This window comes from Schistocerca serialis, chromosome 10 (genome assembly GCF_023864345.2).
Source record: "Schistocerca serialis cubense isolate TAMUIC-IGC-003099 chromosome 10, iqSchSeri2.2, whole genome shotgun sequence".
In the NCBI taxonomy this organism is placed as follows: domain Eukaryota; kingdom Metazoa; phylum Arthropoda; class Insecta; order Orthoptera; family Acrididae; genus Schistocerca; species Schistocerca serialis.
In genome coordinates this window covers 228,253,800-228,281,776 of record NC_064647.1, presented here as the reverse complement: position 1 = coordinate 228,281,776, position 27,977 = coordinate 228,253,800, and the positions used below count along the sequence as shown (strand labels likewise).

Here is a 27,977-nt window from a genome sequence, read left to right as displayed (position 1 = left end):
GGGAGCAATAAGCAATATACTGCTTGACTCCTCGGTGAAGGTATGTTCTCGAAACTTCAACAAAAGCCCGTACCGAGCTACTGAGTGTCTCTCCTGCAGTGTCTTCCACTGGAGTTTATCTGTCATCTCCGTAATGCTTTCACGATTACTAAATGATCCTGTAATGAAGTGCGCTGCTCTCCGATGGATCTTCTCTATCTCTTCTATCAACCCTACATGGTATGGATATAAATTACTGCATTATTACTGGAGGATGTCTCACTTGGCTAGAAAAAAAGGAGAATGGCCAGGAAAATAAAAATTCTAGTAGTGGAGCTACCACTCCTTCTTTGTCCCTCACCATCCGACTCAAATGATATGTGTTTCCTTCGAAAGTGGGCAGGAGTAGCACAATGTAACGAAAATGCTATACATTCCTCTACACGCGGACCATACTAGCCAGTTCAGGTAAAATATGGTGACAAATACAATCCTACAAGCACACTGATGGTGGACGAGACCTGCCAGTGCTAAAAAATTGTTCAAATGGCTCTGAACACTATGGGACTTAACATCTGAGGTTATCAGTCCCCTAGACTTGGAACTACTTAAACATAAGTAATCTAAGGACATTACACACATCCAAGCCCGAGGCAGGATTTGAACCTGCGACCATAGCAGCCGTGTGGTTCCTGACTGAAACGTATAGGAACATTTCCGTAAGTCTTTCTTGAATGCACAGCACCACATTTGCACCTGGTGGCCAAAATTGGAACTGCTTTTTTCCGGTGTAAATCAGTTCCGCACTAATGCATTAAAATATCTACCAAGTTTCATTGCCATATGATAATTACAGCCCACACTGGTCCTCTGGGAGGAGCTACACTTTAATTACAGCCACCTGGTACATCTACATCCAGGCTCTGAAAGCCACTCATGTGTGAGTGCTGGTGTTCCACTGCCACTTCCCATCTTTCCTGCTCCAGTGTGCAAGAAGGTTACATATTTCTGTATGAGATTGAATCCCTAATTTTACCTTCATAGGTAAAAAGTGGAGAGGGAGACTGAGGCTTGATTATAGCAAGCAGTTTCAAACGGATGTAGATTACAGAAGTTATGCACACATGCCCTCTCCACGAATCGTGGATCTTTCTGAAGTGGTGTGCCATGTGTCTCTCTGCAATACAGATATCTGTACTGTCGGCACAACTACAAAGGCTACTCAACAGAGACTGCGACTGATTTTTTTCCACAGGTGTTTATCACTCTATTTCAACATTTACATGATATTTTTCGAAGTAGTTCGCTCCTATTTGAACGCACTTTTTATATCGTGTCTGCCAGTCCTTGAACATGCGATGCAGGCCGTAGTTTGTCAGGTCCTTGAGAACTGCCTCACTTTTCTGGAGAACTGCTTCTGAATTCTCAAAACGAATTCCACGATGCTTTGCCTCTAGCGATGGGAATAATAACAAAATCACAGTGTGTAAGTTCAGGGCCGTAAGGTGGATGCAGTACACAGGTAACGTCAAATCGAGCTAGAAACCGCACGAGTTGATTTGCTACGTGAGGCCGTGCATTATCATGATGAAGCCACCACCTAGTCCAAGTAAGTTCTGTTTGTACCTTTGCAGTGTGCTTCCTCAGTTTAGCTAATACTGACGTGTAGTATGCTACAGTAATAGTAGGGTGAGGCAGAACTGTATGCTGGCAAATCATTCAATGACAGTCAAAAAATGTGATTAACATCACTTACACTGCAGATGGAACAGTTTTCACGTTTCTTGGAGTCGGTGGAGCTAGACGTTTCCACACTGTGCTGGCCTGTTTCCCTTCAGGACCATAAAGATTCAACCACGACTCATCACTGGTGACAATCGATTTGAGAAACACGTCCCCTCCATCAGCAAAGAGATACTGCTCCTCACGGCTTGTCTCCATTCGCACAGCCTTTAGTTCGAGAGTCAACAGACATGGCACCTACAGGAACAAATACGAGTCACATGGAGATCATCAAGCATAGTCATAGACACTCCACATGAAATTCTCAACACTTCAATGAGGTTTCATAATGTTATCTGCCGATGCTCACGGAAAACCACAGCCGTTGTGTTGATGTTGACTACAATCACAGCAAAAGCCAAAACACCAGATTCACCTTGCTTAACATAGGCGAGTTGACCTTCTTCGAAGTCTTCAAACCACCTAAACACTGTTTCACGAGTTATGTGCATCTTCACTGTATGCTTGCTGCAGCTTTTCGTAAGTCTCAGTGGCTGTACGGTTTAAATGAACACAGAATTTTATTGCGCCATACTGCTCCTCTCGCATCCCCTCCATTGTTTACTATGAAAAATATAAAGTGCATCTACAAAATAGAGTATTACTACCAAACAACCGAAATGAGAGTGCTGCTGCCTATGGACATTATGCATAAAAACTCACTCTTTTCAAATATTCATAGTGCAGATAGGAAACTATCACTGTAGTTACATCGGGCAAAAATCAGTCTCAGTGTTTGTTGATTGGCCCTCGTACATCAGGTGCGTATCTGTGGAGAGCCGAGATAAATAGGTGGTTCCTGAAGGTGGGCAGCAGCCTTTTCAATAGTTGCAGGGATCACAGTCTGAATTAGACTGTTGCAGCTCGAGTACCCAATGGCGGGCATGGGCACAGGTAGGCAGTAGTAGACAAACAGGTCACGTGCGAACAGTCTTGCAGCCAGACCATAGTGTATGTGATTGTGCTCCACTCGCCACGTGCTCTAGGCAGGGGCAGCCGAGCAGCTCACATATGTGAAGAATGTGTGAAATAAGACCACCTAGCAGATAGCCCACAGTACCTGTATATGCCTGTCCACAAGCACTATGAAGGCATCATGGAACCCATTGGCCCATGGGGCAACACTGGAACACCCTACTCTGGATGGTTTACTGATCTAGCCTTGAAACATTAGACAATATGGTCTACTTACGAAGGTACTGCAAATGGCAGAAAACGAGGAAAAATCACAGCCGTTACATTTATCAAGCGCACAAAGTTCTACTGTATTACTTATTGATGATGGGTACCTGGGAGGGAACTACTCAGGAGGATGTTGTCATCAGGAGAAAAGTGTACTAGGTAAGTAGTTCTTATAACTAATGAGGAGGTACTGAACTGACTGGTGGGAAAAAAAATGTGGCACAACTTGACTAAATGAAGGAGTCAGTTGGTACGACACATTCTGAGGTATCAGGGAATAATCAATTTGTTAATAGAAGAAATTGGACATAAAAACTGTAGAGCAAGGCCGAGGCTCAACGGCAGCAAGCAGGTTCAAATGGATGGAAGTTGCACAGATGAAGAGGCTTGCACAGGATAGACAGAGTGGAGGGCCACATCAAACTAATCTTCAGACTGAAGGCCACAACAACAATATAAAGGAAGAAGCAACATGCTGACTGACTCTTCTAGGAATGTACACTACCAGAAATTTAACAGTATACCACACTGCGATGTGGAACACTTCTCTTACAGCTCCTACCACTGACGGTGGATGAATGAGAACATCTGCTCTTCCACTGCATTTAACAGTAGAATTCCTATTGCATTCTTAATTATACCACCCTTGCTTTTAATTTCACCAAAGGTTGTTTTGACTTTTCTATAAGCCGAGTCAGTCATTCCGACAATCATTTCTTTTTCGATTTCTTCAGTTTTCCTGCAACCATTTTGTTTTAGCTTCCCTGCACTTACTATTTATTTCATTCTTAAGTGATTTGTATTTTTGTATGTCTGAATTTCCTTTTTTTTTGCACTTCCTTCTTTCCTCAATCAATTGATGTATTTCTTGTGTTATCTATGGTTTCTTCATCGTTACCTTATTTTTACCTATGTCTTTGATTCAAACTTCTGTGATCCCCCTTCGTAGAGATGTCTATGCCTCTTCAGCTGAACTGCCTACTAAGCTATACATTGTCACAGTATCTATAACCTCAAAACACTTCAAGTGTATCCCCTCATTCCTTAGTACTTCTGTATCCTAACTTTTGGGCATTGATTTTTCCTGACTAATCTCTTAAGCTTCAACCTACTCTTAATCACTACTAAATTGTGATCTGAGTCTATATCTGCTCTTGGGTACACATTATAAGATTTCGGAATCTCTGTCTGACTATCATGTAATCTAACTGACATCTTCCCATTTCTCCTGTCCTTTTCCAAGTAAAACACCTCTTCTTGTGCTTGTTGAACAGAGAATTCACTATTAGTAGCTGAAATTTATTGCAGAACTTAATTAGCCTTTCTTCTCTCTCATTCCTACTACCCAGCCCATTCTCTTCTGTAACCCTTTCTTCTAGTACTTCCCTTACAACCACAATCCAATCCCCCATGATTACTAGATTTTCATCTCCCTTTACACACTGAGTTGCACTTTCAATATCTTCATATACTTTCTCTATTTCTCCATGTTCTGCTTGCAACGTTGGCAAGTACACCTGAACTAATGCTGCCTGTGTTGGGTTGCTGTTGATTTTGATGAGAACAACCCTACCACTGAACTGGCCATATTAACTCACTCTCTGTCCTACCCTCCTATTCATAATGAATCCTACTCCCATTACACTATTTTCTACTGCTGTTGACGTTAGCCTACATTCATCTGGCCAGAAATCCTTCACTTCTTTCTGTTCCACTTCACTGACCTCCACTATATCTAGACTGAGTCTTATCATTTTCCTTTTCAGATTTTCTCGTTTCTCTATGTAACAAGACATCCTCCTTTAGTATTACTTTTCCTCAACAGTAGTTGTAGATACCAGTATTATTTTTCGAATTTTGAACAGGTCAATATTATCTCAGTTGCTTTTCTGAAAACTTTCACTTAATTTTATACACATTATGTTATCATCGATAAGTACTAGTTCTGAATGCATGGTATAGTTATATTATTATTTTTTTTTCTTTTTTTTTTGAAACATTGTAAATTATGAATTATTGGCACACTTAAAATTTATATTATTAATTACACAGTCCTGTACAGTTTACTATGTTTATTTATGGATTCATTTATGAAATAATAAGCAAAATTAATAATGTAGTGGAAACTACTAGAAATTAATTTGTTGAGAAAAATTGAGAATACTGTTATTTCCACAGAGTGTGGAGATCATAAGCTTGTCTCTGATGAGATTGGACATATTCTTGTATTTTTATGCAAATAATATAATTTCAGCTTTGTTAACATGAAAAAATCAAAATACTATATGATATACTAAAATGTGAGAAAATATAATTACATAAAAAAAGAAAAATTGCTGCAATAACAATCTTCAGATTTATTTGGTTCAAACCAACTGTGAGGACCTAATGTGAGATTTTCAGCTTTAAGATTCAGACCCCTAGACATCCAGAACTGGAGCCATCTCAACATGACTCGCTAGGTGAACTAGAAAGTTTATTGTAATCTTTGCTCCTCTCAAATCTACATAAACTGCTTATTAATTACTTGGACTGGACATTGTTTAATGTGGACAACAGATGTAAGTAGGAAGGAAGGGGGAGATTACATCCATCATGTTCAAACTTTTGACATTCGACACCCTAACTCATGAAATGTTATCCGTTCATTGGTAATTCAATCTTTTTCTCGTGGTCACCTCCCCCTTGGCAGCCCCTCTCAGAGATCTGAATGGGAGACTATTCCGGTATCTTTTGCCAATGGAGAGATTACCATGACACTTTTTCAATTACAGGCCACATTTCCTGCTGATGTATCATACGTGTCTTTAATGTAGTGGTTTCCATTGCCTTCTGCATCCTCGTACCATTGATCATTGTCGATTCTTTCACCTTTAGAGGCAGTTTCCCACCCCAAGGACAAGAGAGTGCCCTGGACTTCTGTCTGCTCCTCCGCCCTCTTTGACAAGGCCATTGACAGAATGAGGATGACTTCTTATCCCAGAAGTCTTCAGCCACCAATGCTGATGATTTTCACTCAAGATTGAAGAGATGGCAGGGTTCGGACCCGGGACTGAGGATGTTTTGATTAGTAACCAAAGACGCTACTCCACGACCTGGAGCTATGCCCCTCACAAATTGGGGAATTCTTGCAGCCACACCTTGCAATTCATAATGGAACAATTTTCAGTTCTTAATTGTTGTGGCTGGTCATATGTTTGGTTTTGGTTTTGTTTTGCTTCAGGGCACATAAAACAAATGGGGTCATACATGCCCAAGTCAAAACTACAGAACACGAAGACAGAGAAGAGTTAAAAAGCGACTATAAGTCAGTCCCAACTGACATAACAGGAGACAGCTAAAAACAGTTAAGTGGATAAAGGGCTAAAAAAGACACCATACAGAAACGGAGGTCCAGAACTAAAAATTAAATGGCCTTCACCACATTGCTTTGGCAGATAAAAAGTAAACTGCAGTCAACAGCCCGCGCGTCATTAGCTAAAATGGCCGATAGCTCAGATGGCAAACCCAAGTGGGAACGTAAATGGTTAAAAAATCGGCATTCCATCAGGAAGTGGCAGACAGTTAAAACTTGTGCGCAATGTGTATCAAGAGTTGAGGCTCTGCCACTTATCAAATGACGATGGCTAAAAAGGCAGTGCCCAATACGCAGCCTAGTTAGAATGATCTTCCGGCAGGAGGGCCGAGAGGAGGTCGTCCGAGCTGCTGGGAGAGGCTTAATAAGCCGGAGCTTATTCCTGTGAAGGGAGGACCATTGGTGATGCCAAAGGGACACCACCTCCTGACAGATAGCAACACAGAGATCATGGGAGGGAATATAGGTACTTGCAGGCTGAGGTACGAGGACTGCAGCCTCGACAGCAGCGTCAGCAGCCTCGTTTCCTGGCAGATCGACATGACCATGAACCCACAGAAACATCACACTGGCTCCACCAAGAGTGAGCAAGAGACAGTTTTCCTGGACCCACTGCAATAAGGGATGGGCAGTGTACAGCGCACATAGGCTTTGAAGGGCACTGAGTGAGTCTGAGCAGAGGACACAATTGAAAAGGCTGTGTCACCGGATGCACTCCGTGGCCTGATACAGGGTGGAGAGCTCGGCTGTAAATACTGAGCAGCTGGAAGCCGATACTGAAAGACTTGGGTGCCAATGACGAAGGCACGCCCAACTCCACGATCAGTCCAAGAGCCATCAGTCTAAACAAAGGTACTATTGCAAAGTGACACGAAAAGGTCATGAAACTGAAGGCAATAGACTGAGGCTGGAGTAGTTTCCTCAGGAAGAGAATGAAGGCCAAGGTTAACACGGGCCGCTTCATGAAGCCAGGGCGGTGAAGAGTTCACACCCACAGGGAAAGTTGCAGGTAGTGTGAAGTTAAGCCGCTGTAGCAAGTGCCGAAAGCGGGCTCCAGGAGGCAACAGAGAAGAGGGAAGTGCCCCATACTGGTGATCAAAGGAACCATCAAAGGATGCAGCGTAAGATGGGAGGCCACGCATGGCAGACAAACGGCATGCATACCTCCTGAGGAGAAAGTCATGGTGGTAGGACAGCAGTAGTTCGGCAGCTTCAGCATAAGGACTCTCAACCGGGCTAGTGTAAAAGGCGCCCGTGGCCAAACGGATGCCACGATGGTGATTAGTGTTGAGACAGCGTAAGAGGGATGGACGTGCAGGTGCATAAACAAAGCACCCATAGTCGAGATTTCAATGCACAAGGGACCTGTACAAACGGAGGAGGGTGGTTCGATCGGCACTCCAGTAAGTACCAGTGAAGACACGTAGGAGACTGAGGGAGGGACCAGGTACAGCCGGCTGCCAGGTAAGACACATGGAACGATCAAGAGAGTTTCCTATTGAGCATGAACCCCAGGAATTTTGTAGTTTCAATGAATGCAAGGGCAACAGGCCTAAGATGTAAACATGGTGGAAGAAACCAATTACGTCGCCAGAAACTCATACAAACTGTTTTGTCAGTGTGGAAAAGTGAGTCATTGTCAATGCTCCAGGAGTAAAGACGATGAAGATATCGCTGAAGATGCCACTCAGTGAGACAGGTCTGTGGAGAACTGCAATAGGTGGCAAAAACCGTCAACAGAAATGGAGCCAGAGATGCCCGGCGGGCGACAGGCCATTATAGGGTTAATGGCAACAGCAAAGAGGACAATTCTCAGGACGGAGCCCTGAGGCACACAATTTTCCTGGTTAAAGGTGTCTGACAAGGCAGAACCCACGGGCACCTTGAAAACTTGGTCTTTTAAAAATGCCTGAAGGAAACAGGGCATGCGGCCACGGAAGCCCCACGTGTAAAGAGTATGGAGGATACCAGTTCTCCAGCAGGTGTCATAGACCTTTTCCAAATCGAAAAACATGACCATAGTCTGATTTCCGCAGAAAACCATTCATGGTGAATAAGGTAGCGAGATGGTCAACTGCAGAATGCCTCACTCGAAATCCACACTGTGCATTCGTCAGTAAACTGCGAGACTTGAGCCACCATACCAGCAGGGCATGAATCATACATTCCATCTCCTTGCAAATGCAGCTAGTAAGAGAGATGGGGCAGCAGCTAGAAGGAAGGTTTTTGTACTTACTGGGCGGTTTTTGTACTTACTGGGCTTAGGTATGGGTACGACGGTGGCTTCACACCAGCGTCAGGAATTGTGCCCTCCACCCAGATGCGGTTGTATGTGTTAAGCAAAAAGTGCTTGCTCACAAGGGTAAGGTGCTGCAACATCTGAATGTGGATAGCATCTAGCCCTGGGGTGGAGGACCAGGATGAACTGAGAGCACGATCTAGCTTCCTCATAGTAAATGCGGCATTGTAACACTCATGTTTCAGTGAAGAGAAGAGTATTGCCTAAGCCTCTTCCACTCATTTCCGATGGAGGAAGGCAGGCTGATAGTGGTAAGAGCTCGAAACTTCCGCAAAATGGTGGCCCAAGGTGTTTGAGATAGCAATAGGGTTCACAATGACATCGACTGCTACTGTCAGGCCAGAAATTGGGGAATGGGTCTTGGTCCCAGAGAGCCATCGGAGGTTGGCCCACATGACAGAGGAAGGGGTAGAACTGTTAAAAGAACTAGTGAATGAAGCAGCGTGCCTCAGACTACGAAGGAACTGGGACACGACGTGGTAAAGAGAAAGTGTGTGGAATGGAATGTTCTGCAGCAGTAAGGATAACATTTGTGAGATATTCCACCTGGTCATCACAAATGGGGAAAACGTGTTCTTCAAAGGTCGCCAGGTAAGAGTAAATATGCCAGTCAGTCTTAGTAAGCTGCCATTTGTGTGTGCATGTAGGTGGGGTAGGAGTCAGCAAATGGATAGCACACGGGAAATGGTTGCTCGAGTAGGTGTCAGAAAGAACGGACCTCTCAAGATGATGGGCAAGCTGAGCAGTGCAGAAGGATAGGTCCAAATGGGAACAGGTGTGTGAGGAGTCGGAAAGGAAAGTGGGTGCTCCAGTGTTAGGGCAGAAGAAGTTAAGTTGATTACAGGGCACCTCTCTGACAGGTCCTGGGAGAACTCCAAAGGGGATGATGCGCATTAAAGTCACCGAGTAGCAAAAATGGGGGAGATAACTGCCCAATAGGCTGAAGGAAGTCTGTCCTGGTGACATAAAATGACGGAGTGACATAAATAGTACAGAGGGAAAAAGTCTGGTGGGGAAGGAAAAGGCGAACTGCAACAGCTTGAAGTCAGAGAGATGGGATGACAATGAATGTCATCCCATATGAGCAGAACGATGCCCCCACGAGACTGAATGCCAACCTCAGGGGGAAGGTCAAAACCAATCGGTAAGAAATGTGAAAGCTCAAAGGAGTTGTGAGGGTGAAGTTTTGTTTCCTGAAGGCAGAGCACAAGGGGATACTGTGATGCTAAAAGCAGCCACAAATCCTCTTTGAGAGACTGAAGCCTGCGAACGTTCCATTGCAGGAGAGTCATGACAAGGAACAGATGTAGGGGTGTCACCTCGAGGGCTGCCGAGTGACAGCCGGTAAAGAGTTACAACTACAAGGCACAGAAGCAGGAGGATCCTGCTCCATGGGGTCCACAGAAGCATCGGCTTGGTTGTGTGGTCAGTCTCTGGAGTCCAGCAACACAGAGGCCAGCCGGGCTAAGGTATCACGTGGCGACACTGTTGAAGAGGATCTTCGAGTTGGCGAAGAAGAATGTTTGCCTTTGGTGGACTTCTTTGAGCCTTTCTGGTTAGAGGAAGACTCGGGTGTTGTTTGGCTAGAGGGACAGAGGAAGTCTTCACGGGGATGATGACTTCAACCCTTGAGGTGAGAGTTTGATGGCTTGTTGCACAGCTGGACAGGGGGATGTCACAACCCTGACACTGGGTGATTTCACAACCTATGAGCTGAATTGGAGGTTGCATGTCTACGTGGCCTGTCCTTCATGGAGCGAGGGGTAACAAGAACAGAACTGTAGGTGCCAGACGGGAGAACGCAGGGTTTGCGACTAGCCAGTAACTTGTGAGCAGCTGGATAACACACTTTTTCCTTTACCTGGATCTCTTTGACAGCCCGCTCATCAACATACACAGGACAATCCCGAGAGGTGGCGGCATGGGCGCCACTGCAGTTGATACACTGAGGAGAAGGAGGCGGACAATCGCACTCATGTGCATCCCTACCACAGGTTACACATTTGGCTTCAGCAAGATGTTCTAGTGTGGATGAAATGACACTGATAGCAGCGCATTGAGTTCAGAATGTACAGCTGGACTGTGATAATTTCATGGTCCACTTTGATCTTGGACGGAAGCACCACTGTATCAAAGGTGAGAAAAAGAGTGCGGGTGGGCACTAAGGAGGAATCTACCTTTTTCACTACATGATGGACAGCAATGACACCCTGATCAGAGAGGTAAGATTGGATTTCAGCTTCGGTTAGAGCGTCGAGCAGCCTAGCGTAAATTACACCACTGGAAGTATTCAAATTTCTATGGGCATGAACAGGGTAGCCGTGGAGAAGCGAGGCAGTAAGCAGTTTATGTGCTTGAGAATCAGAAGCAGTCTCCAAAAGCAAAGTGCCATTCTGTAAACAAGAGCAGGATTTCACAGAGCCAGCAATTGCATCAACACCTTTCTGAATAATAAATGGATTTACCATGGCGAAGGACTGACTGTCTTTAGTATGTGAGACCACGAGGAACCATGGTGCAGCAGAAAGAGTCTCTGAATGATTAGCCTCATTATGTTTACGTTTCATAGACATTGATTGGGAAGATGATTGCCTCATTGTGAGAAAATCCCCCACGATTGCCAGCGTCTCCGATGGCATTCCCCTTACAACTGGGGCCCCCTTCACAAGGGGGTGCACCTGCCTTAGGTGATTGTTCACACCTCCCAAATACCTGACACAGGGACCAATCAGCAATTTGGGAAGGTTGCAGCTAAGGCAATCAGCCCTCCCTGGGACTGGCCAGTACCAGAAGTAATGCGTGAACTCCACCTGTCGAACCAGGGCCGGGAATTACGTGTTACCCAGTCACCTGTTATGCATCAGGCGCATGGGCCGGCCTTCAGAATCACACAGGGAGGAAGAAGAAAATGAGGAACCTCAAATGCCGAAGCGGAGGAATGAGAGGAGAAGGGAAACAAAGAAAGGAAAGGGGAGCGAAAAACAAAGGTGAGACTGTTCTTGCATCAGTAACAGACAACACAGAACATTCCCAATAACACCCCAGACATGTTCCCAAAGGAAGGGGAAAAAGAATAGCAAGAGGATAGACATGCAGCACAGAAGGTAAAAAATGCTGCATAGGCTGGGGCCCCGAGGTAGCCAAGCACGAACCCACCAAGAAGTGGTGAGCCTCCTAGGGGACTGGTCATATGTCTGTGGGTGCATGGAACTGAGGCCTTTAGTGTCCCTACTACAACTTTACGAGACAAGTATACAGTATAGCCGCACTATTCCGAACTAACTGGGGTCAAACAATGTTCAGTTTGGCAGGAATTCGGAATAGGCAGATTCCATTAATAATATCAATGTATAGACTTGTTAAGGTATAAATTAAGTGCGAGGACATCTGCTAGTGACCTTCGATGACTCGTAGCACAGATCCCTTACCTATCCCTCTCCCTTCTGCGTTCCAAACACATTAATGAAAATTTACTATTAAGCTTTCATCTGTAAGTGTTGAGTTAACTTTTATTCCCCACGACACTATAATTCATCACTTTCAAGTATTCTTTGTTACCAATGGTTTAGACTCAGTCAGGTAATTAGAATGCCCGTTAGAGTTCCTACACAGTTCATAAGTAATAGGAAATGGACAAACGGCATCAAGTAGACAATACCTGTATCACAGCTTTCGACAACTTCCTCTGCATCCCATTCCTGCTTGCACTCTTGGCTGTAACAAAAGAAATACATGAACCAATTATTGTGAAGGTACATACATTTAAGAAAGTAATTTACTCTGATGAAAAAATATTGCAATACAAACATAGGCAATACCAATCCTGAGGATCCACTTTACATGCAAGAACAAGTAACACAGCCAGTTAAAACACCTTAGGGTTCTTAGCACTCACACACTGGTTATTGGAATTCAGTTCTGCTTGAGAGCAACATTATTAATTAACAGAGTTAAATAGTGCTCAAATATGAAATAATCAACAGTCAAGCACATGAACTGGAGACCAATAGCATTAAAAGCAATCCATTAAGCAACTAAAAACTTTGATGATTTTGACAAAATATTCTTACCCTCTGAGATTTTTTCAGATAAAAATGCCATGTGACGATGTGGTTGTGTTAAGCATTGAGAAGCCAAAGTGAGGATTTTTTATATTGAGTCTATAACTGCTGCATGTCCTAATTATTACTATTATTTGTGAAAGTGCACCTGCACATCATACAACTGTCTTATGATAGGGACACGAGGTAATTAGCTTCAATCACCAGTCTGCTGCTTTCTCATTGGTTATCAAACAGATCACACACCCTTTAACATCATTTCCTGTTTGCATCTGCGAGCGTGTACTACGTATGATGTGAGAGTCAGGAACTGTTTCCAGTACTGGGGGGAAGAAAGCTTCGTCCTGTCCGAAGAGAATGGGCCAATGGGCCAATCTTTCCTCAATGCTCTTTTCAAAGGTGAGTGAATTTCGCAACGTATTTGGTGTTTTCCAAGTCGTGGAAATCTTGTAATGTAATACACTGCCAATGTACACAGCTAATACAGCTTTATTAAATGTCATTTTATTTATCTAATACAGTTTATTGTATTTACTGATTCTACAGGGTGATCCAAAAGTCATATCCCACAGGAGCGATCATCTGAAGCAAAAGTGTAGTAAATGATGGCTCTAAAATTCATAACTTAAAAGCTACGAGCAATTGTTCAGTAGAAAGGAAGTGTTTTGCAGTATTGAAGATAAAGGAGTGCTCACAGCTCTTAAGGTATTTTAGAGCCTATGCTTACTAGACTTCTTTGCTTCAAATAATCGTTCCTGTCACACCCCTGAATTCGACTTTGACTTATGGGTCAAGACTACTAAATCAGCAATGTAGACTTTGTCGCATAGGACATGACGTTTGAATCAACCTGATTACTGCTACTTTGTTGTTTTTCTGTGTACATTGCATCAGTAGAAATGTGTAGTAATTACTTCAAGGAAATTGTAATCATCAAACAGGGTATATAATCTTACCCTTGTTAGGCAGATAATTTGTAAAACTTCGAATTTATCCAGATGCAATAAGTTGGGGAATCCCTCTATAAGGTAGAGAGATACACTGCAGTTTAGTAACAGTGCAAAAAATGTCACTGCGCAACAGTTGGTAGTTGTGATCTTGGAAAGATGAAGCTGTTCTAAGCTGCATGTGAGACACAAAGAAACCTCACAAGGAACCCACCCCTCTCCTCCCCCTCCAAACCTTAACATTCTGATGTCACTTCACAGAGGGCACTGTCATTATCATCTGTTTCCCCAACTGTTTTCCTATGTTAAAAATATGGTTCAGATTGTTTTTATTCTGGATGATTATAACACTCAAATAGCATTTTTGATCAGTATTCTCACAAAATATCTTATTTTATGTAATTAGAGCTTAAAAAAATAATTAAATATCAAGATCTGGTCATGTGATCAAAAATGCTACGTTAGTGGATGTAGCTCTGATGACATCACAAGCTAGGACTGAGACAAAGCTATACATGTGTTACAGAAGTGTTAGCTGAAGTTACTAGTGTTTTTCTGCACTTTTTCTGCAAACAGTTTAGTTATTTAGTGATGGAAAACCCATTTACAGCTATTAGGGAGCAAAGGAAAGGAATTTTATGAAGGCTGACGCTGAATCCCTAAAATCTTCTGAAAGTTTATGCATGGTCTCTTTGTTCTTCAAAAACCACACAGATTTTTATGTTTTGGAAATAGGAAGCCTGAAAACTGCTTTGTATGGTGACTAGGACGAATGTACTGTCACACAGCAATAAGTCACAGAATTGTCCTACAACTGAGGGAATCTGGAACTGGATTATGTGTTCATCAATGCTGAACAATGCTGAAAATGTTTTCCAGGACAACTTGTAAAAGCCTACACAATAAAACACAGTGTATTTTTTTCATTCAAAAAATAATTCTGATTGTTAATTGCTGTAGTTGTTGTCAGAACTCCTACTTTCTTGTATGTATCTTTTTTCTCAATTTTCAGGTATTCAGACAACATAACACTCAAGGAGCTGCAGAGCATCATTGTGTTTGCCTTCAACAGCTTTACACACTGCAGTTTTTCTGTTCCTCCAGGTCATTAATTCAAACCACTGCAAAATGATGCCCATAAAATACTCAGTTCATGCAGCAGAACCTTAAAGTATCTGTTGTTCTAACACATACTTAACTGCAACTGACACAATATAGAGATTTAAAAGTGTTTAAGCAGGACCAACTTTCATTTTACTATAATGGTCTAGTACACGTCCTTGTAGGTTCCAAATGTTCAGTTTATCTCTTTGTCAAAACCACACAGCTGTATAACAGGCTCAATGGAGACAGTGAAAGCAGCAAATCGTTATCTTCAATGACTTATTTGAGAAGGATGATGTGATCGGAAATTGTCAAATCGTTTCTCCGATTTTTCAGAATAATAGCTATATCGGGCATGAAATACATTTTCTTAACAGCATCTTTGTGATTCATCTCAAATTGATCAGTTGTAAAATAAAGCTAAAAAACGAAAATTGATATTAAAAGTAATATAATACCAAATTTAAAGTTCTTTCATAACTGTTTTATGAATAAAGTAAACTTAAGAAAGAAGCAGTATTAAGCAGGAAAAACTTGCTTCTGATCAGGATCGATCTCGCAAGCATTACATTAGCAGCCCAGCATATAGCCTATTACACTACAAACGACACTGTGTTTCTGTGGAGTATTTACTTACATCAGAATGATCCTCACAGAAATAAATACACATAGTAAACACTGTTTCATTTGGATCTCTATGAGCAAGCTGCAACGACACTTTACACATATTCTCATTATTTGGAACACTCAAAAACACTCTTTCAGGAGTTTTTATAGATATGTTTGTAAATGTGGTACTACACATCATTTGTTACCACATTTTCCAAAACGTAAATTCCAAAATCAAATATCACTGTGAATGAGCTTTACGACAGTTGGAGCAGCATGCTAGTCAGTGATATCACAGGCATCACATGACTAAAATGGTGCATTTTAGCGGTCTTTCAAATTCTTTAATTTCATTTCCATTTTTCTTTATTTCCTTTTTTTTTCGCGGGCTAGTTCTGCAGGTATATCTGGCAGATCTGCATCCTGCCAATCTGAGGCCCGTCATATCCCACTACTGTGTAGACCTCGCCCATCAAATCTAGCACCATGCCCATCTGCCCATAGAAGATTTTCACGATTTATGTGCAAATCCAGGATGTGGTGCAAGCACAGCAATCCAGAGCAATGGTACCCATGCAATAGTTGGTAGGGAGAGGCCTAGACTTGGGGGTAAGGTATATTTTTAATATTTTGGAAGACAAATGGCATCTTGTAAGTAGCCATAAAATATTTTCAGAGCTGACCTCATTAATATCCTGTGTGACATTGACTTTTAAATCATTTCATTGGAATGAAAACACCTGAATACACTTTTTTTTTTTTTTTCTTGTCTGGGAGTCTTGAGGAAGGATCTGATGCAACTACCCTGTTTAGTGCTTTCAGTGGGTCATTACTGTGCGGTAACACTTGCACACGGCAACAGAGTTATATAAGGAAGAGATTATTTTATTATTGTTAATTAAACAGTGATTTAGCTCACATAATGTAACTTTATTTTCTCACTTTTTAATTGAACTATTAAAAACTGTGATTTCGTTCATACATGTTTAGCTTGGTAACAAAGATGGCTGTTCTTTACATGAGAAGAAAGTGCGCACCGCGCCCTCTTGTGTTATGCGAAATGGTGCGTCTGCTTGGGGGTTAAGAATGAGCCAGTATAACTTTGACACACTTTTCAGTGTGTTGACATATAGCACCAAAAGCAGCTGTACTTTATTGCTATTTTTTATTTTTAAAAGTGATGAGCCCCGTGTTGATACTGTAATGCATGTAAGTATTTTACCACAACAAAGACTGCCCAATCACTTAGATATACAGCTACCAGTTGGAGTTATGAGGATTTAAAATTAAAAACAAGGATCGCATCGTTCACGAGGCCTTGAAGGATAAATACATGAAGGCAAGTGTATAGACGCAGTAAAATTTAGAAAGCAAAGTACATCTGTATTAAACAGTGAACATACATACAACAATATAAGTAAAGGCAAACAATAAATTTCCAAAGAGGAAAAGTACTGGTCGTTATATTTAGCGCAGCTATCACTAAGGTCCAGTGTGGGCTGCAAATATTGTATGGCAGCAAAACTTGGTAGATAATCTAATGCAATAATGTGGAACTGATTAGCGCTGAAAAGAAATTAGTCCCAGATTTGGCCACCAGATGCAAATCTGGTGCTGTCCGTGCAAGAAACGTGCCTAGGAATGTTTCTATATGTAATGGTTTATGAACGGGATGTGTGCAGAAAAGACCAAACAAGTGAGAAAAGTATAATGTTTATTTTATTATAAACTGGTGCTGACAATTTTTTCAGTATGAGCACTGGAGACATTGCAGCATCCTGTCATTTGTAAAACGACATGATCAACAGTTGGTCACAGCACTTCCGGTGGACTCTGAGCAATGTGTTTCTGTATACTGGTCTTCAGATCTGGTATAGACCAAATGCGTCCTTGGTGAATATTTTCTTTAAGTTATCACCAGAGCCAAAAGTCACATGGATTTAGATCAGGTGATCTTGCACTCCATGCCTCTGGAAAACTTCTGGATATAGCACGTTTGTGGAAGGTTGCATTGAGCAGATCCTACACTGGGTGAGCGACATGAAGAGCTGACTCATCTCGTATGAAAACAGAGGTTTCCACACAGTTGCACTCTTCCAAAGCAGGAATCGCCTACTGTATAAGGTCTCGATCACATGCAGCCATCGAGGTACATCTGACAGGACCTCTGGCTGTATTCTCTTGAAAGAAGAATGGAATAAGAATAAACGTGCTTGTGAATCCACACCACACAGTCACATATGGTGAGTGCAATGGCTCTTCCTGCACAATGTGTGGTGAAAAAGCACCCAAAATTTGTCAGTTCTGTGTATTCAGTGCACCCTGTAGTGTAAAATGAGCCTTGTCACTCCACAGAATACTTCCTGGCCACATGTCACCATCTTCGAACTGTTCCAGAAACCAAAGACCAGTTTCAGAATGTTACAGTGATTCATGAGATTTCAGCTGCTGCACTGTCTGGATGTTGCATGGGTATCAATGTAAAACAGGCCACAAAACTTCTCACACTGTTGACCGTGGTATGGACAATTCTCATGAGACTGCATGAGCACTAGCACTACCTGGGGCACGTGCTGCACGGTCAGTTACAGCAACAGCAAACTCGTTAATAACTTCCACTGGGATATGACACCTTCCCCTCCCAGGTACTACACCAAGCTCACCCATGTTCTTGAATTTCATTATAAACTTCTTTAAATGACTTAATGACATTGGGTCTCTCCTCAGACCTTTTAATTGGCAATACCCTCTCAATGCAGCACAGTAATTGTTGCTGTTCACACACAACAGTTTCACTAACAGTGCACAGTCTGTATTCTCGATAGCTGTACTGTTCACTCACATTACAGCTTGTCAAATGACAGCAGGGATGTTGTACTGTCATACAAGCACTGAACAGTGACAGATATGCATGCAGTCAATGACCTCACTGTTTGGTCCCCTCCTCCAAATCACCCAAACCCAATAGATATGCACCTGGTGGCCAAAATTTGAACTTTTTTTCTTTTTCCCCAGCATAAATCAGTTCCGCATTAATGCATTAGCATATCAACCAAGCTTCACTACCATGCAATAATTACAACCCACACTGGACCTCTGTGATTAGTTGCACATTAATTATAACCACCCAGTATTAACCAAATTCTGCATGAATGTAGAACAATTTTAAAATAACTAATGTTGTACCAATTTCAACACAACAAAATGACAGAAGGAGAACACAATTTTGGTAATGGAATAATTTTTTTCACTGCTGCCCAAAACTTGAGTCACTATATATTGACAAAGAAGTTGACTAATCAGTGTGGGATGATCCGTAAGATGCACTGAGTGAGTTGTGCATATTCGGGATGCAAGGAAACTTAAAACTTTTTCACGGCTGGTCTTTCATATAGATCTGTGTTGTCTGTGAGTTGATTCCTGATTCCATTTTTCACAATTTTGCTGAAACGTAGTTTCCTAGAACATTGCAGTCATCCGTGCTTGATGACTGAGAGCTGAGGGCCATAGCGCATGCTCTCATGAATGTGGCGAAGTCTGTCTCTATCATTTCAGTTCACTTCTTCTTCATCTGTTGTGCTTTGAAAAATTGGAAAACAAAATAACAGATCTGCACGAGTCTACAGAACATACTTTTGGACACATTTCTTGTTTCAGCTGCCTCATATAAAAAATGAACGGTGTGCTGGCGTAAGCTGGTGACAGCACACCACGCGGCAAAGGGGTGGCGAGAACATCGATTTTAGGCACTGGAGCAAGTGAGTCTGTCAGGAGAGAGGCCAACAACAGACTCGCAAACAATGCGCTGCCAATGCCCTCTCGGCCACTAGTATTTAGATCGTCACAGCGGACCAGAGGACCCAGCCAGTCATCCAGTGAGTCAACGAGTCAAGACATCAGTCGCAGCCCAGAGGGAGTCGCAGTCGCAGTTAGCTCGGAGTCAGTCAGCACCTAGCGACTAGACAAGTGTATACAATGGAATTGTACTTCACCATCAGTGAAGCTAATGTGGGCTATTATGGAAGACCTTGTACCACAGCACAAGGAAGCTTAAGTTACACAGCTCTTTGTTTGAGTAAATAAGAAACTCTATTAACACATGCGAGCAGTTTGTGTTACATAAAAGGATAGCAGCCACCAAATAACATCCTCTCCTTGCTTCCCATGGTACAAGCCTATAGTGACAATGAGATGACAAAAAAAACTGAAAAAAGATGAACATAATTTCATGAAGAAAAGGCAGGTGATAAATTGTGGGGGATTCACTGATAGGAAACACATAAGAATTGTGAAAGCAAGAAACTGTGAAGTAATGTACTACAATTATAAGAAGTTTTATAATATTGTTTTGATGGCTATTATTAGTGCTGACTATTAGTTTATATTTGTTGACATGAGAAAAATGGAAAGAATATCATATGGAAATGTCACTGAAGCTATGACGTTTTATGAATGCTTAACAATCAGGAGCATTAAATTTTCCAAACAACAACGAGACAGATAAAGGATTAAACTTTCCATTTTTAGGAGATATGGCATTTGCTCTGCATATCAATGTTTTGAAACCATATGCTCAGTGAAACATCATGGAAGATGTATTTTCAACTACAGCTTATCACTTGTGTGAAATGCAGAAAATGATTTTGGGCCAATGGTGTCGAGGTTTTGTACACAAGCATTAGCACTGAACCTCAGAAGATTAAATATGTTGTTATGGCAGTGTGCACTTTGAATAACTTTTTGATGTGTTTGAGCACTGCACACTGCAACCCTCAGGTTATTGACTGACAAGATACAGTCACTCATTGAGTAGAGTTTTGTTTGAGGAGGGCTGTCAATGAAAATGAATATTTAGCACCACTGCAGTCCTGCACCATAGCTCAATTACGTGCTTCAGATGCTATAAAAAAATTGAGAGCAGTACCTGCTTTTTTACAATAACAAATGAAAAGTACCTTGGCAGGATGAAATGATAAACGAAAGAAAAGTTTAACTTTGCACTTTCCTATGTGTTAATTATTAAAAAGTAACTTAATGTCTGTAGTTTAAGGAGGTTGAAGATGTAAAGTAAGTTTGTAGGCGTGATGTAGTATTTCAGAAATAAACTGACTCTAATGAAATACTCACTACGTGTTCATGTTTTTCTGTCTTGTTCTGTGTCCTACTTCCTTCATTTCCACTATCTGCAATTGGCTCATTAACATCAACATCAAAGTTCTCTTCGTTTATTTCCACACTGCAGTCAGAATTGTCAGCACTCCCCTGAGAACTTCCAAGCTTTGATAAGCTTGGAAGAGAGTGTTCCTGGTATTTTGTAAAATGCAATAAATCATAATACCTGTAAGATAAATGATGTAAGATATGCATAATACTGTACAATAATCAATGTAGTATAAGAAACTTTCTATTGGCACTCACCACAGTGACGGTTTGTACAGTTCGTCTTCCCCTTTCCTACTTCTTTCAGAGGCCTCAAAGTATGTGGATCTCAAATTCTGTATCTTCATTTTTATTACAGCTTGGTCCTCATTTGGAATATCTACTAAAAGTTTGTCAAGAATCTCTTTGTATGCCCTATTTTTTATATTTTTTAGTGTTATGTTCAGGGGTCATTTTCTATAAATAAGGCCTTTCACGGTACAATTCAATAAGTTTTTCTATGTGGTCATTGGCCCACTCCTTCACCATAATTGCAGACGTACTAAAAAGAAAAGGAAAGAAAAGGCACTGCAATAAAATGGAGCAAATAAATAATGAGACACTCGCGTGCTGGAAGAGCGATGGAAATCGGTGTGTGGGCAGAAACCAGCTTGGCAGAGTCCCCAGAGCATTGTGGTCAGTCGCAGGGTCCGCACATGTGCGGACCTGCTACAAGGCTGTACCACCAGTCCTGAGAACTGCAGGTATGGTATTAAGGTCACGCCTCCACTAACACACAGGCAGGGACTGCAAGTATCCAAGAATCCGACTGAAACATCCGTGGCCAGTCAGGGCAAATTCACTCGTGCATGGCCAGCTCATATGAGCTATCAAGGAACATTGCATTACAGAAAGTAAACAAAAACATTTAAAATCCGAGAAGATGACAGTAAAAATAAAGTATGTTACCTACAGAATACAGTCAAATTTTCAATTTTCTGTTGGAAGTCTATTAAAAATGAAACCTGAATAATAATGCACAACTTTTTCGAAAATATTTAACTGTCTAGCAACAGTTTTGTTTTGTTCTTCCAGATGCAATAAACACGAAATTATGTAAATAGAGGATGCAGCAGAAAAATGGGCTGTTTTAATTAATCTCTAAAAGTCGAATGATAGTATTGACAACAATGAATGTTTGTCGTACATCTCAGGCAGATATGCCAATTGCTGAGATGGAGCACTGGAGCAGGCATTAATGACCTGTGGCTGTGAATGCCTTTTACAAAAAGTGACCGTGCTGCCACTGGTAGACAGGAATGCTATCTTTATTTCAAACTTCTACGGAATGAACCTGTATCAACACATGCAATAAGCTTAAGAGTGAAAACTTTGAAGCAACAGAAAGTGCACTTAACATGAAATCACCAGGAAGGTCCAGAAGTTGTCGCTCACGGGAACGAATAGAGGAGATGCAAAATGTTGTAACCAATAGTCCAAAGCCCTCTATGAGAGAAACTGCAGCAGTAGTGGGAACGTCCAGTCCAGGGCGTATATGCGAACAAGGAAAAAAAAATTCGCAGATTTTTCCCGGATTTCCTGGTTACAAATACACTTTCTCCTGAGTGAAAATACACTTTTTCCGTGTTAAGTGACTGTATACTTTTCCTTGGAACTGTAAAACGTATCAATCCTTTGAATGTTTATGGCTTTATTCACCGACGTAGAATTTCCCGGCACTTTAGAAAATGAAACTCAGGGGAAAAAGAACACATTTTGGAAAGATTTTTGTTGTGCAGCAACATGTACTCTGCATATTTTCGTATTATGAAAGTATAAAGTCAAATTCCACCAAACACCACATGTTACTTTTGGAGCATTGAAATCGAGGTTGCAATGCGCTTTTGTAAGCCAGTCATAGCTTATGTCACGTGATCTCGCCAGCTGACGACAGCGGATATTCAGATCATAAGACACGTGATGTAGTCAGCCAATATCAACATCACTGTTAAGTAGCGCGAACATACAAAGACGAAAAGTTAATGGTTTAAATTAATATACAGCGTGAAAAGCAACGCTTTCACATATAATATTATTCTCAAAGATTAATAAGCTGCAAGAGAAGCTAAGCTTTCACATGTAATGTTGATCTTTTTAGCGCGTGCTACTCTTTCAGATATATCACACAAATGTGCCAATAAAATTTTTAGTAATGACATAAATGTCTGATCTTCTGTGCTCGAAATTCTTCTAAATGACTCGTCATCAAAGAGTTGACTTTTAAATGAGAGTCAAATTCTCTGTCATTTAAGAAATTCATCGTACATTCTCGCACACAGTTCATCTTGTGTAAAAGGAAATTTACTCTGAATGTAATGCTTTTCAAACCAGCATTCGCAATATTTTCCCTGCTAGAAATAGATTCGTTCCAGCAGTTGCCAGAGAGCGCCAGATAACAGGTGTCACCACACTTGCGCAGTTACGATGGAATATCCTTTGTTATAGTTTCGGTTCTTACCAGTCAAAATTACAAAAATTTAACTGAAAACTAAAACAATGAATAATTCCCGAATTCTAAAAAAATCCCAGGTTTTTCCCGGTTTTCTCCCGGATGAAAAAATTCCCAGGTTTTTCCCAGACCTCACGGTTTTTCCGGATTGTATACGCCCTGCAGTCAGTGTGCACAAAATTTTATGAATGATTTCAAGTTGCAACCGTACAAGGTACAGGTTGTGGAACAGTTAAATGAAAGTGAGTATGAGATCATGAAAAGTGGATGACTATCTGTTGTCTAAAATTAGAGACAATGAAGGCTTCTTAAATTTGCTATGGATGAGTGATGGGGCACATTTTCACTTCAGTGTTTATGCCAACAAACAAAACTACCGTCAGGCCTACTGGTGCAAGGATAATCCTCATGAACTCTGTCAACACCCCTTACACAGCCAGAAGGTCATAACGTGGTGCACTCTATGACTTCAGTGGGCACAACTGGCCTTTTGTTTTTGTGGAGGAAACTGGATGAGCAATCACAGTCACAGTCACATCTCAGTGGTATGTGCCAAGCTTGACACATTCCTTGCACATGAACTTTAACAGTTTCCTGCAAACGAACATTAGCTTCAGCCAGATGGTGCCACCTCTCACTGTGCTAAAATTTCAATGGCGGTAGTGCGCGGAGTGTTTAGTAACCACATCATTTCGAGGAATGGGGACATTTTGTGGCCACTCAGACCTCCTGACTATTTTGGGAGTTCCCAAAACACGGGGTATAAGCTTGATGTCTGCAAATGTGTAGAAATCTGGAATATTCCTCTACATATTTTCTAACATGCCACGAATAATTTCTATTGCAGATTGTCTGAGTGTCAATGAAATAGTTGTGGAAACCTACAAAACATCATTTTCAAATATGAACAGTGCATGAAATGGTTGTACACAAGGGTTTCGTTATTGTCACTGAAAATGTTTTACAATATATTCCTCAGGCTGCTTCACTATATCTAAATCGATCTGCTTTTTGCCACGTCCTCTAGCTAATCTTAAGATCTGCATTTGTAAGTAAGACACAACTTACGTTTCTACTTGTACTAGGGGTTCCATCACATTGTGAGGGAACTCTTGAACATCTTTCATGTCACCGTCCTGTAGGTGATCATCAATGTTTTCAACATCAACTTCTTCATCCTCAGGATCCTAAAATAATAATAATAATGTCAATGCTGTGATGGCAACAAAAATTACATGGCAGAATACACACAGTTCCTTTTCAAATCCGCATTTACAAAGTAGAACATGGCAAACTTCTTACCATCAGATACACACAAGTTTCAAAAAACATACAATATTTCCAGATTGAAATTTTCACTCTGCTGTGGAATTTGCGCTGATATGAAGCTTTCTGGCACATTAAAACTGAGTGCTGGACTGAGGCTTGAGCTCAGAACCTTTGCCTTTCACAGGCAAGATCCCACCAACTGAGCTATCCAAGCACGACTCACAACACTTCCTCACAGCTTTACTGCTGCCGGCACCCCATCTTCTACCATCCAGGCTGTGGCTAAAACTTTCCTCTAGGACTGCTGGTCCCACAAGCTTCACAGGGAAACTTCTGTGAAGTTTGGAAGAAGAGACACTGGCAGAAGTAAATCTGTGAGGATGGATTGTGAGTCATGCTTGTTTAACACAACAGTGAGCACTGGCGCGTGAAAGGTAAAGTTCATGAGGTCGAGCCTTGGCCCAACATATAGTTTCAATCTGCCAGGCAGCTAACATATAAAATGTTTTGCTCTTTGGCTGTATCCATACAGCCAGTCCCAACAAGCGTTATCTTAGAGTAATATTGAAAATACACACACACACACACACACACACACACACACACACACACACACACACAAAATTATGCTGAAACTTCCTGAAAAGTTAAAATTTTTTGACAGACCAGGACTTACGGCACTTGACTTTTGAGGCAATACTCTTACTTAGTTTATGCTTGCACAGATCATTTGCACAAAGATACAGATGCACTGAGCTGAAAAAAGTCTTGAGAAACTTTCTAATATCATGTTGGGCCTCCTTTCGCTCGGCACAGAGCACGAACTTGATGTGGCATGGACTCAATAAGTTGTTGGATGTCTCCCGCAGAAATATTGAGCCATGCTACCTCTATAGCTGTCCATAACTGTGAAGGTGTTGCCGGTGCCAGATTTTGTGCACTAATTGGCCTCACGGCACATTGTCATCCATAAAAATTAAATACTGTCAGGGAACATAAAATCCATGAATGGCTGCAAATGGTTTTCAAGTAGCTGAACACAACCATTTCCAGCCGGAGGACCCTGTCCATTCCATGTGCACACAGCCCACATCATTATAGTCATGACCAGCTGGCATACTGTCTTGTTGGCAACTTGGTTCCATGGCTTCCTCAAATCTGTGTCATACTCAAACCCTACCATAAGCTCTTACCAACTGAAATCGGGATTCATCTGACCGGGGCACAGTTTTCCAGTCATCCAGGGCCCAACCAACATGGTCACGAGCCAAGGAGAGGTGCTGAAGGCGATGTTGTGCTGTTCGCAAATTCACTCACATGGATTGTCTGCTGCCATAACACATTAACGCCAAATTTCGCTGTATGTTCATTGTATGTCCCACACTGATTTCTGCAATTACTTCACACAGTGTTGGTTGTCTGTTAGCACTGACAACTCTATGCAAACGCCACTGACCTCTATTATTAACTGAAGGCCATTGGCCACTGTGTTGCCTGTGGTGAGAGGTAATGCCTGAAATTTGGTATTCACAGCACACTCTTGACACTGGATCTCAAAATATTGAATTCCCTAATGATTTCCGAAATGTAATGTCTGAAGTGCCTAGCTCCAACTACTATTCCGTATTCAGAGTCTGTTAATTACCATAGTGTGATGATAATTATGTCAGAAACCTTTTCACGTGAAACATCTGAGTACAAATGACAGCTCTGGAAACGTCCTGCCCCTTTACACCTCATGTATGCGGTTACTATTGCCATCTGTATATGAGCGTATCACTCTCCCTTGACTTTTGTCACCTCAACGTACCATCTTAATAAAGAGATACAAAATGAAAAAGTCAAGTACTTCATAAATGCAGTCACATTATTACAGCAGGTTTAGATGACAAAAATTTATATTTTGTGTACAATCATTGGCCGTATAGTACCAGTATGTACTATTTAAGAAATATGCTTTCATAGTGTTTTTAAATATCTGGATTTTATTATAGTTTTGTGTGTCATTTGTCACTCCTCAGTTGCAAAATTAATCATTAGTATCATGTTAGTATAAAAAACTGCCTCTGTGAGTAAGTAAAAAGTAAAAGGCTGTATGTTCGGTTTCCATGCAGATTTCGCTTCTTTTATTTTTCAAACAACTTCAGTGAAAATTCAGTGTATTTCTTTTCACACAAGTGCCACAATGGAGCAGTTTTATTTTTCTATACAGTTCAGGATGTCCTATTCTTGACATTTGTGGAAATATGACTGCCATGTCTCACAAAGCTTTTACATGGTATGAATCGAATATGTTTCACAAATATAATTTGGGTTTTAATCAGTGTGTCTTAAAACATGAAGCAAGGGAAAATCCAGGATCAACTAACAATACAACAAATTAGAACAGACTGCTATTCACCACATAGAGGTGGCACTGAGTGGCAGATGGGCACATTTAAACGTACACTCAAAAGTAGACTAAGCTATCGGACACTGATATGCAGTGAGTAGCAACCTCTTGTACTTCATATTTTTGTTTTTCGACAGCTGTATTTACTCTGCATGTTTATTAGAGCAAATACACATGTTATGAAAAGAAAGTGACCAAATCTGAGCAACAGTTTGGCACACAGTGTGGGGTTTGTTACACAACAGTTTTAAGGAGTAATGCCGTCTTTGGTGTTATGACATACTGATATTGTACTGTAACTCATTGTTGGCTCCTGGAATCTTTGAAGCTGAGTGTCTCTTTTCTCTGGTGGGGGCATTGTCTTGCAACTTAACGTCAACAATGACCGAGCGCTACTGGTCAGTCAAGTGTGCAGAGTGTCATAATTTGGGTTACGTAGAGAGCAGCTGGAACAGTATCAGCACAAACAGTATGAAGCATTTGCTAAAGAGTGAGTTGAAAGTGTTACATCAGCATGTTTGTGTAATTCCGTATATTCACAGAAAGGCGTGCAGAATTTTTACTGAAAACTGTGAATGAAATGGTGTTGCAATTGATGATTAGAGATTTCATTACTGGAATATACTGCAATTTAAACTGGATATGGAAAAGATCAGTGATTACCTGTTTAATTAATGCAGAAATGAAACAAAGCATGGTTACTTCAGTATGACTGCTGAAATAAGCTTAAGGCTAACAGAAGAGTGGATGAAGTTTGGAACTGTTAGGGAGTGTGTTATATGCCACAGGAACAATAAAACAAAGTAATACTGATTTGTACTGTTGTTATTTTAAAGCACCATTTTTCATTTCATAATTGAGAAACAAACCTTTGCTAAGTATAAAAAACATGTTTGTGTTAGGCACATGGTCAAGTTATTTAATAATGAAGTTTGTTCTCTCTGTAGAGCTCCCATATCCGAATCAAACAAACAAAAAAATAATTAAGATGGAACTTTACACAACGAGCAGCTCTATACCGACTGCATGAAGCACAGTGTAAATTGCACAGAGCAAAGCCTCACTAGCTTGCTTCTGGGCAAATAAGATGTATGGATGCCTTCATGCCCACAAGTGTATCAGAAATGTTAAAGTGAAATGAAACTGTGAAAACAAATGGTGTATTTTATGTTACTAATCCAGAGACAAACAGTATTTTCATTATGTGTCCACTTTTTCACCCCTTCAGCACCTGTGCATCTTCCTCTTCTTCATGCCTATTTCTCCATGCACAAATTTCAATGAAGTCTAAATACTGCATATTTCAACATTGTGTGTTCAGATTACTAACTTAGATGCAATTCTATTTTG

At 41.2% G+C, this 27,977-nt stretch overlaps 1 protein-coding gene across 2 annotated transcripts in view; it reads right to left on the bottom strand.

Annotated features, from left to right (window-relative positions):
* The window catches only part of LOC126425022 (zinc finger protein ZFP2-like), a 114,274-nt gene that overhangs the window by 51,839 nt on the left and 34,458 nt on the right, over positions 1-27,977 (bottom strand). For both annotated transcript variants that reach the window (XM_050087930.1, XM_050087931.1), the window contains exons 4-5: positions 24,035-24,153; positions 12,256-12,311 (exon numbers count right to left, since the gene is read on the bottom strand). In XM_050087930.1, the coding sequence (XP_049943887.1) occupies positions 12,256-12,311; positions 24,035-24,153 (175 nt within the window). The remainder of the gene's footprint in view (positions 1-12,255; positions 12,312-24,034; positions 24,154-27,977) is intronic.